Source organism: Cynocephalus volans, chromosome 14 (assembly GCF_027409185.1).
Source record: "Cynocephalus volans isolate mCynVol1 chromosome 14, mCynVol1.pri, whole genome shotgun sequence".
Classification (NCBI taxonomy): domain Eukaryota; kingdom Metazoa; phylum Chordata; class Mammalia; order Dermoptera; family Cynocephalidae; genus Cynocephalus; species Cynocephalus volans.
The window spans coordinates 95729444-95740662 of NC_084473.1; the positions used below are offsets into that span (position 1 = coordinate 95729444).

The 11219-nt window shown below is 47.8% G+C and overlaps 1 protein-coding gene across 1 annotated transcript in view; it reads left to right on the forward strand.

Moving 5' to 3' along the window:
• The window catches only part of CRACDL (CRACD like), a 51747-nt gene extending 44739 nt beyond the window's left edge, over positions 1 to 7008 (forward strand). Inside the window, exons 7-9 of the mRNA XM_063078936.1 lie at positions 4194 to 4381; positions 5400 to 5544; positions 6382 to 7008. Of these exons, the coding sequence (XP_062935006.1) occupies positions 4194 to 4381; positions 5400 to 5544; positions 6382 to 6521 (473 nt within the window). The 3' untranslated portion in view covers positions 6522 to 7008. The remainder of the gene's footprint in view (positions 1 to 4193; positions 4382 to 5399; positions 5545 to 6381) is intronic.
• The last annotated feature ends 4211 nt before the right edge of the window (positions 7009 to 11219 follow it).

Genomic DNA, 11219 nt, shown 5'->3' on the forward strand with positions numbered 1-11219 from the left:
GGGTGCCAACTGCCTCCTAGGCCTTGTGCTACAGAGCAGAATGTCTCATCACCCAGGGACAAGGGTGCAGCTTCTCCAAGGCTTGGCACAGGGGACAGCAGTGTCTGCTCCCTCGCCCCTTTCTCAGCTTTCCTGTCGAGAGGCTCCAGGGGGAATCTTAGGCCTCTCCAGACCGTGGTATGCAGCTGTAGTGGTTTCTCTCCCTCCTTCCTGGTGTCTGGACCCTCTCTCACCACTTCCAGGCCCCTCTGGCCTATTTGCATTCCTGACAAGGACAGAGGTGGGAAGGAAAAGAGTATAGAACACAAGAAGAGACCAGAACTCAGTTGGAAAAGAGGACAGAACCAAAGGGGAGAAGGGGTTGGTGAGAGACCTTGGCCATAGGCCTGGCTCAGTGCTTGTGACACTGTTGCTGTGGGTTGCCTCACTCACTCCTGTGACTCTGTGCTTGAACACAGACACACGTGTGCACACACTGACACACATAGTACAGCTGGAAGCTGCTGCCCCCCACACAGGCACTGCAGCAGGCCACCTTCTGTGCCTGGGACGGAAACCTACTAGCACGCTTTTGAGGTAAGGAAAGAAAAACTCACCTCTCGCCAAGCTCAGCCTGGTTGCATCGTTTACCAGCCTGCACTTCCCGTGAGAGCGCTGCAAGGGAGGCTATGATTTGCCTCATGTCCCCTGAGACATCGGCCTTGGGCCTGGTTCTCAGGGCCCCCATCCTTGGTTCACCTTCGAAGTCCTCACTTTCCCTCCAGGGCCTCCTTTCACTGCGGTCCCAGGAACGCTGCACATGCCATTCCATAAAACCTCTGCTGATTTCTTAAATGCTTCTTTTGGCTCAGATAGAATAATTCAAGTGTATGGCATAAGGAATTTACCAAAACCATGTGTTGTGGCCTCGTGGTAAGAAGGTACACGAGTGTCAGGTGCCCTGCGCTGGGCTGCGAGGAGGCTGGGGAGCCGTCCAGAGCGCTCCAGATCCGCTGGGGCCACCTTGGCGCTTAACAGCTACGACTCTGCCTCCAATCTAAAACCCGGGGTGGAGTTTTTTCTCTTTCTGTACACTTCGTCTTGACAGAATTATTCAGAGCATGTTGTTGATTGAGGTGATGGGTTTAAACCCATAATGAAACCCCTCTCTCTGATACGCTAATACAGTGCAGCGAAGGACGGAGGACGCCTGCCCAGCACGCACTGGGGCAGAGCTGAGAGGACACCACCAAGTCCCCTCAGGCCAGGGGAGAGCCAAGGGCAGGGTAGGTCACTGAGGATGGAGAAAAGATCAGAGGAGAACAGAAAGGAACCTTTGAAGGAAAAAGTAAAAATCCAGAAAGACAGAGGCTACGAAGACTGTGGAACTCGAGTTGAGAATGAAGGGTGTGAAATACAGACTCTACAGTAAACACGCAGCCCCCTAGCACCTTCCACGTGCCAGGCAATTACTGGGTTCTCTGGACTGGGAATAAAACGTGAAATGACATTGTAAATAAGCTAATATTAGAACAGTACCCGGTACATAGTCCATGGGGTGTGTTTGTTAAATAAACAAGAAGTTCTTATTACCAGGGGCATATATCAGTGGGTAGATGGCCAACTAGCAAATATGTCTAGTGCCAAACACAGTGGGGTAAATGTCTCAAGAGAGTTACACAAGAGCTGGGAGAGAGAGGGCATGTCTCATTTGGGTGACCAGAACAGACTTCATGGAGCAGGTGGCATCCAGGTGGGGCCTTGGTAGATAAGCAGGGATGATTCCAGAACAAGGCATCCAGTCCCTCGTGACCTCTCCTGAACCGTGTCTCAGCCCCCCTCCTGACTCCCCAGTCAACCTTGATCTCGACGTGACCTCCAGAGCATGCCGTGGCTTGAAATCCCCGTGGCTCCCCATTATAGACAGAGGGAAACAAGACAGGAGACCCTCCCACCCGCCCTCCGGCTCCTTTGGGCTGGTCAGCACACACCTCATCCTGCCAGCTCTGCCGGGGAGGCCTTTCCCGGTGCCTAACCCCCTCCGCCAGCCTGGAAGATCTGTTCTGCTCCAGGTCCCAGCCCCAGACGGCGCCCCCACCCCACCCACCAGCGGTAGGCCCTGCATCCACATAGCGGGTTGTACATTTTAGCATCTTCCAGTTCTCACCAGAGTTGTTTGTATCTAGTGTCCCCCACTAGACTTTGAGCTTTTCAAAAGAGCAATTTGTTTATTTTTCCACCTTGGAATTTAATTAGCATAGATCTTGCCCATAGCAAACATTGGAGGAAAGAAGGGAAGGAACAGGGGAGCAGAAATGTGGGCTAGCTGCGGTGGGGAGCAGCGCGGCGTGTACCCTGGGGAGCAAGCTGAGCCAGTCTGAGTGCTGGAATCAGGAAAGGAAGAGGGAGCTTTGGGGGAGGAAGAGCTGAAGGCTGCGGGTCAGCAACATGGTGGAACCCCAGGCTTAGGTGCAGAAGTCAGGCAAGGATGTGGGGAAGGGCCTCGAGGCTGGGGGACACCCCCAGAGGACAGGCCTCCAGGAGAAGACGGTGGCCACGTCAGAGCTGCAGGGGTGAAGCTGGTCAAGGCTGGCCAGACCTTGTGGTGTCTGGTGCGGTGGTTGGGAGCAGCGTTCATCCCGTGGCTGGGTCAGGAACAAGCTGACAGGGCACAGGCAGAGGCCATTTGAGTTGAGGATAGAGAAATAAGAACTGGGGTTTCGGGGGACGGTGAGGCTCGTGGGGACTTACTTTTCTTCAAGCTGTGGGACACCCAAGCATTTGCCCAGCAGCAGGGAAGAAGTCAGTGGCCAGGGCAAGACTGAAGAGGCAGGAAGGGGACAAGAAATGAGTCAAAGAGAAGGAACCAGGTTCCCAGGAGACCAGTAAGGTGGAGGCCTGAGGGAGCAGCCGGGAGAAGAGTGGGAGCCGGGCCCAGCTGCCCGAGCCGGGCAGGTCTGTGGGCACGAGGTCGGGGCCCCCTCAACCCCAGCGGGAGGCTTCAGCCTGCAGAACAGCGGCTCCTGGCCCTCGCCCCGCCTCGGTGACCAGGAAACTGAGAGAAAAGAACTCCAGGTCGAACTGGAAGCAGAGACAAGAGCCATGCAAGTAACATCGTACACCCTGGAGCAAGGCATGGGGTGCGTCAGGCCGCAGAGAACGAAAGTGGGAGCTCATTCTGGACGCCCGGCGTGAGGCTGGGAACAGCCCTGTCGGCACCTGGCTGACCTGGGTGCACTGTGTGCAAGGGAGACGAGAAAAGGGGCCGGGTGTGGGGGAGGTCACCTTTTGTCTGGTTTTGTGTGATGCAGGCAAATGTTCAGGGGCAGGCTCGTGGAGAACCTTCGGCTTCTATACTTACAACTCACTGTGTGCCTGTAAAAAGCCACTTATTTAATCCATAGGTTTCCTTAGAAAAAACAAGTACCCTTCCTTTTTTTTTTTTCTGGGCAGTTGGCCCATACAGGGATCCCAACCCTCAACCTTGGTGTGACAACACCGGGCTCTAATCAACTGAGCTAAACAGCCAGCCCTAAGCTCCCTTTTTCTGTTGATGAAGGTCATAAATTCTCATTGTAGAAAACATGAAAATACAGAAAAGTTAAAAAGTAAGAGAGGGGAAATGACCCACAGTCTTACCACTGGAAGATAAGCACTATTCAGGTGGAAGAAAACTCAGCAAAACATATGGTTTTAAAGGCACTGCTTCTCTTCTCTCTAGGACATTAAGGGGCACAATTATGGCTAGTTTTTGTGTCACTCTCCACAAAGAGCAGGTTATGTTTACAGTTTTTAAAAGATAAGAGAACAATAGTGTGTCTACACATCCAAGCAAATCAGGAATCAGGTGGTATGTACGGGTCCAAAATGATTCTGTTAAAGAAATCTATTTATGGACTTATTTTTATGTCCTTCCAGAAAGGATTTCCTAGGAGGAAGTTGGCTTTAAAATGCACATTGACCTTATAGGAGCAGTTGCATTTAATTTTTTGTGGCTCAGACTAGGGGAGCATAATCTCTTTGATGCATCTTCTGAAAGAAAATAAGTCTCCTAAAGAAAAGTCATAGTCTCACCAGAGAGGCTGCCAGACTGCTACCCCCACCCCTGCCACCCTGAGTCAAAGTAGTTCAGTGTTTTCTGTGTGGGAGAAGCAGAAAGTGAAAGTGAAGCAGGAGTAGGACTGTTTTGCATAACCTTGTGCCTTTACCCACAGAAAAGGGGCTGCCTTCTGCAGCAACAGAGCCTGGAGCTGACGGGCAGCCCGCGCCACCCTGGATCACCGTCACTTGGCAGCAGCGGCAAGGGGCCCCAGACCAGCCACCCAGCCAGGAAGACAAGCCTGGAGTGCGGACCCCGAAGTCTGAAATGGGAAAGCAAGCTCAGGCGCCTGAGAGAGCCCAGGTACTAAGAACCCAGGTTTTCGTGGGTGAATGAGGGGCAGGGGCTGGGGCTGGGATCCCCGTGATGCCCACACGTCCTGCTTGGGCATCACGCAGCCTGTCATCTGTGATGATTGTTGATGTGTGGCCTAGGGTCAGTGAAACAAAATCAGTGATTTGCCAAATTATAACCTCCATGGTGGAGCTGTCTCCCTGCCCTTAGTGTGTGCTGGGCTGTTAGGGATGCAGAGCAGTGCGTGAATCACTGAGGCAGTGGGGACAGCTCTCTGCTCCCCGCCTCCTAGGCAACGCAGCTCAGCATCTGGGAAAATGGAAGGAAGTTAAAATAACTCCTCGGTTAAACAGGGCGACGATGTCAACAGCTCCATCTCGGCTCGTTGTGTGAGGATGAATGAGCCCTGCTCTTGCTGCCTCCTGACTTCTCACCTGGGGCTGGAACCTTGGGTTCCCTTTTGCACTCTGAACTTAAAACAGCTTTCGCCCGCCCAAACAGCCATGCTCCCAGCTTTTGTATTTTCCCAGTAGCCACTACGATAAATCCAGAAGCGTGTTCCACCCGGGTGGGGAAGTGAGCCTGAGCGTGCAGTAGGACCTGCCTCCCTTCATTTTAACCAAAACCTCAATTGTACCCATACTTGAAGGCCCTCCTATGGGCTTAGGGAATTTATAAAAGAAATATTAACCACTTTGGGGTATCTATGATCATAACAAGTATCATAAAAATCAAAAAACTATTTCCAAATACAATTTACTTTGACTTTCGGATGGAAAGTCCACATCTGGCGCTGAGGAGCTATGATGTGGGTGTGGGCCCAGGATAAAGCCAAGCCCTGGTCTGAGCTCCGGCATTCTGACAGCCCACATCAGTGAGCTGACACACCAGAGCTCTCCCAAGAAAGTGCCAACAGCACCATGCATCTTGGGAGAGAAGCCTTGTGGCTCATCCACTTGGGTCGTGTTTGTTCCCTGTCTGAATCACAGGTGACCAGACAGCGTGTGTCTTTCTTGTGTCCCTCTAGGAGCCCATGAAGCAAGCTGACTTTGTCCGCAGCAAGTCTTTCCTGATAACCCCTGCTAAACCCGCTGTGGACCGGAGGCAGGGGGCAAAGGTCGCCCTCAAGGAGGGGCTGCAAAGAGGCATCTCATTGTCCCATCAGAACTTGGGTATGAAATCTGCAAATGTTACCAAATGCTTTGAAATCATTTTCCTGGATTGCTCCTACAATTTTGTTTTGTTTTGTTTTTCCAAATTACTTGCCACATTGAGATTTTTAGACAACTTTTATTGAGATTAAAAAAAACTCACCCATTTTAAAGTGTGCAATTCAGTGAGTATGTATTTACAGAGTTGTATAACCATCATGATAATCTCATTTTAGAATATTTCACTCACACTGAAAAGAAACATGCCCATTTACAGTCATTCCTGATTCCCACCCCTAGCTCTAGGCAACCACTAATCTACTTTCTGTCTCTGTAGATTTGCCTTTTTTGGACATTTCTTACAAATGGAATCATAAAATATGTGTCCCTTTTGCATCTGGCTTCTTTCACTGAGCAGAGTGTTTTTGAGATTCATCTCTGTCGTAGCATGTACCAGTATTTTAAAATTTTTATTTACTTTTAATTGTGGTAAAAAGACACAGAACATAAAATTTACCATCTTAACCACTGTTAGGTGTACAGTCCAGTAGTGTGAAGTGTATTCCCAGGGTGGTGCGACTGTTGTCCATTTCCTGCAGTTTTATTCTGAAAGTTTCTCTCGCCTCACTGCATTGCCAGAACTGTTTGAGCCCGCTCTTAGCCTTGTCATCACATAAATTACACGTTCTATGCCTAGAAAAGAAAATTACGTGTTCTTTGCATGTTTACATACTAAAGAATTTTATGGTTGAGAACACAGGTAAGACCCTGACGTATGTTTAAAGAAATGCAAGAGGCTTAAGTGAAAATCCAAACTCATTTCTCATGTTTCTGTTCGTTCTGTCTCCTTTCCAGCAGCTCAGTCTGTAGTAATGATGGAGAAGGAACTGCACCAGCTGAAGAGAGCCAGCTATGCCAGCGTGGATCAGCCATCCTGGATGGAACTTGCCAGAAAGAAATCTCAAGCTTGGAGTGATATGCCCCAAATTATAAAATAGGTTGGCTGTGTGCTGATAAAGAATGTCCACTACCTTGACGGGCCACTTGGTTTAAAACTGCCAGTAAATCATGGCAAACAAACTGTGAAACTTAAGATTGATTTTATCATCAAGTTAGGAGGAGCTTGGGGAAGAGGCAGGAACCAACAAAACAAAGAGGACAAACACACAGCCATCATCCTGGGCCAGAGGGGCCCAAAGACAAGAACAACATTTTAAAAGTCCAACAATGAGTTCCTGTGCCCAGAGGTGTGAATTCCTTTGATAAAGAGGCCTCAGACAAGGAAGAAAAGGGAAGTGAAATGAGAACGCAAACATAGTTCTCCTGCAAGACCAGAGAAGCCAATTCAGGAGGACAGGTGTCTGTGCTCCCACTTGAGACCAGCCGCGTCTGCCCCACTGTCTTGCCTGTGGATCCCGTCTTCTTTTATGTTTACCACCAGGCATGGCATTTATGGTAAACCAGGGGTGCCGTTTCCAAGAGCAGCTATAGAACAATCTGTTTTCCTGAAGATAGCCACTCTGAGAAGGAGAGGAAGGAATATAATGGCTGTTTCCAAAAATAATTTTTAAACTTTTCAAGTAGGCATCCGTGTCCTTAACCATTGCACAGTGAATTGCCTGTTTAATAAAAGGTTTCAAACATGCCTGTGTTATATGTGTCCATGGTGTTCCTACTCACATTTAGAGGGCATCTGCCAACACTGAGTTAAATGTAGTAAACGGAGTTTCACTTCATACATGCCTCCTTTAAAATCTCAGTAGGGTTGATTTGGGAGTTTGAGTTTCTTAAGGGTTTTTTCCCCCAATAAAAATGTTGGTGTTCATTTTGGGAAGACAGATGATAATGTAGGGTTTTTTTCTCTTTTCTGGTACAACATATTAAAATATAAAATTTCCTAAAGTTCTAATCCTTTAGCATCTAGTTAATCTAATGTGCATGTTTCTATTGAAAACTGGCTCATCTGTGCATTAGTCAATACGAGCCGTGAATGCAGAATGTGGAGAAGCCAGGCAGAAAGAGACTATATATGTGGAATCTCAGAATTGTATCTCAGTTATATAAAACCGCTTTATTTTTTAAAACAGTTCCAATTTGTTCCTTTGAATAAGCTAATCTTCATGAGGATATGTAGAGCTGGGGGCATCTAGCCATCAGAATCACTATGACCTCACAATATATTGTGATTTGATTTTACGTACCCTAAGGTCTGCTACTTTTTATTGTGCTTTCCTTCTTTATAGATATTATTTTTCTAGCTGTTAGTACTACACAACTTGACTGAGTGAACCTTTACTGAAAATGTCCTGGGACAGTTTTGTTTTGTTTTTTCCCCCAATGAAATTGATTTATAAATTGCATTCTCTCAGAGAACATCAATACTGAATTCCATAGTGAATATATTCTAAACAAGAACTTCATCCAGCCTTGCTCCAAAAGCTTAGCCATGGATAGTTATAACTGGAAAAAGTTATGTTGGTTATTATTACCCCAAACCATCGTTTCTCCTATTAGCAGAACATTTCAGGTAAACCATTTCGAAGCAGTAGATTTCCCTGTAAGATCATAAGTATCCAGTTTGGTTTTGTTCAAACAGATGTGGATATTCTCTGTGCTTCAGGACTTGGATTAATTTTCTCTGACACCTGGTAAGTTAGAAAGGTGCAGATTTTGGGGACACTAGGAGAATTCACTGGGGGGTGGTCCTGCAGCTGCCACCCTCTCTAGGTGGAGATTGTGACCATTCTGCCAATAACAAGAGGACCTGAGACCGTGCCAGAACTTGGGGATAATTAAGAAGTCTGGAGTGGCAGAGGAGGTGGTAAAAGCCTGTAAGGAAATGCCAGCCTTGGTTTTCCTAAGAAGGACACTGGGTAATTACTGAGCCAGGCTCTGCTCTGAGTGCATCATTTGTATTATTTAGAATTCTCTCCACAGTCCTTTGGGGAAAAGTACTTATCTTCACTTTGCAGGTGAAGAAACTGAGGCACGCTGAGGTGAGGGTCACTTGTTCAAGATCCGACAGTAGGTAAGCACCTGGAAAGTGACGCTAGGGCCCATGCTCTTAAACACTACCCATGATGCCCCCATTTTTAAAAAGCATTGGTGCAGTAGTTGATCTGCATCCTCAAGGATAACACAGACATGAACACTAAACTTGACCTTGAGGGCTTCTATGTCCTGGGGACAAGCACGGTGCTTCCTTGGGTGACCACCTTTACCTTCCTCCTTCAGTTCTTAGAAGGACTGGAGAGAGTGTGAGGGTTCTTTGTCTGGTAATTTTTGACCATGAGCACTTACTTGAACTATGTGGTGTTTCCATTCATTGCTTTATTCAGTTGATGCTTCTGTGTGGTCCCTGCCTGAGGACCTGGGGGCACCCTGGTGAGCAAACAAGTAAGAGGCTTATCTGGTGGCACACCCATTTTATTTGGGGAGGGACAATGAATAAATATGAAACATAGGAAAAATAGAATAAGTGCAAAGATGAGTCTAAAACAGGAACTTGGTCGTGGCAGAAAGGCTTCGTGAGATTGGGTAGTTAGGGAAGGCTTTGCTGAGGAGGTGACCCGAATGTAAAAACAATCATGGTGGCCTGATCTAGGGTAATGGTGGGGGCAGAGAGAAGTGGAGGGGTTCAGCACACATTTTAAAGATAACGTAAAATCCAACATGCAGGAGGATTTGATGTGGTGTGACAAGGAAAAGGTGGAAGTAGAGATGACACCTAGATTTTTGGCTGGAGCACTGGGTCAGTCTGGTGTCATTTATAGAAATGCGGGTGGAGAGTGTAATCCACGAAAGGAGTTTAGTTTTGGACATCTTAAATTTGAGATTTCCATTAAGCATCTCAGTGGAAATACCAAGTAGATCAAGTTATAAAATTCGGAGCCATGAGCATTTTGATAGGATAGGAATTCAGGGGACTGGAAGGAAAAGAAAGGTGCTGGGATCGGTTCTAGAACACTCCAGTACTACTACAGGAAGAGGATAGGAAAGGTCTGTGAAGGAGGAAAAAAGGCAGATGTCTTTGTCCGTTTTGTGTTTCTGTAACAGAACACCTGAGACCGGGTAATTTATAAAGAACAGGTTTATTTAGCTCACAATTCTGGGACAGCTGCATCTGGCACGGGCCTCGGGCTGCTTCTACTCATGGCGGAAAGCGGCAGGCACCAGTGGATACAAGCAGATCACATGGCGAGAGGAAGCAAGAGAGAGAGGGGGGAGGTGCCAGGGTCTTTGAAACAACCAGCTCTCATGGGAACTAATAAAGTGAGATCTCGCTCACTACCCCTCCTCCCCCAGGGACAGCATTAATCCATTCATGAGGAAGCTGCCCCCGTGACTCAAACAGCTCCCAACACTGCCACAGTGAGGATCAGATTTCCACATGAGTTTTGGGGGGGCAACACATTTGTGCTCTACTATCAGCAGAGGAGCAAGGCACGAGGAAGGTGGTGCTGGAGGGAAGAGGGTATAACAGCTGTGTAGGCTGGGGCTCTGCTGAGAGATACAGCCAGACAACAGCAGGAGTGGCCATTGGCTTTGGGAACACAAAAGTTGTAGGGGACCTTGACAAGAGCCATTTCAGTGGAATGTTGAGGGCAGAAGCACAGGCAGAATAGGTCAAAGCTGGCCAGCCATTACCTTTCAAGAAAGTTTACATGAATGGGAGCAGAAAAAATGTCAGTAGCTGGAGGGGTGGGCGTGGCCAACAGAGTTTTTCATTTGTTAGAAGGGACAAGAGAGGGCTTATGTACAGATGGGAATAAACGTGCAGGAGAGAATAGAAAATTGCTAAGGCAGGTCTTTCTGAAGCACACCTCACCTTTCAGAGATTCAGGCCAGGCTGAAATGGTCGCACCTGCAGACTGCTTTTGTTCCTGGAAACAGGAGCCCCAGGTGTTGATCCAGCTGACATAGGAGGACCTGCTGTGCCAACAACCTAGTCATGTACTTTGCCTGCCCTGGCTAAATGTGGACAGTCACCAATTTTCCTTACTTTTGTTTGAGTGTTAGTGCTGAGCTTCCATATTCAGGGAGAATGGTGTAGGGTTTTTGGGGGGGTGTACAGAGCTCTGACAGCCTGTGACACATGACTATATATGCAGACCATGTAAACTGCATATGTGGTCTGAACTCTAGGGATCCCCTTTTGCCTCAAAGAGCTAGGTGAAATCAACATAGATGCCAGCAGATTCTATGCTTGGGGAAATCCAAAGCTTGCCCCATGAGCCCTGGGTTTTCCATTTCCACAGCCCCCTTTGCACATGGGACTCATGCATTCTTGGTGGTTGTTGCTGTCTTTCCCAAGAATTTGGCCACTTCAACAGTTTGCAAAAGAACTCTGTGCACACCTGGCAGTCTTTGTCTTGGTCAGTCCTATTAGATATTTGGGAGTGGGGTCACAAAGAGACAGGGCCCTCTCTAGCTTCCTAGTCCCATAACTCTACCTACTCCCAGCAGGCCAAATTTCTCTTGGTTGTCTCAAGCATATCAGGCCTTGAGTTCTGCTATGGTTTAAATATGTCCTCCAAAGTTCGTGTGTTGGAAACATAATCCCCAAAGCAGTAGTGTTGAGAGGCGGGGCCTTTAAGAGGCGATTAGGTCATGGGGGTTCCACCCTCCTGAATGAATTAATGTCTCTTTTGGGGGAGTGGTTTAATTATCACAGGAGTGACTTTGTTATAAAAGCA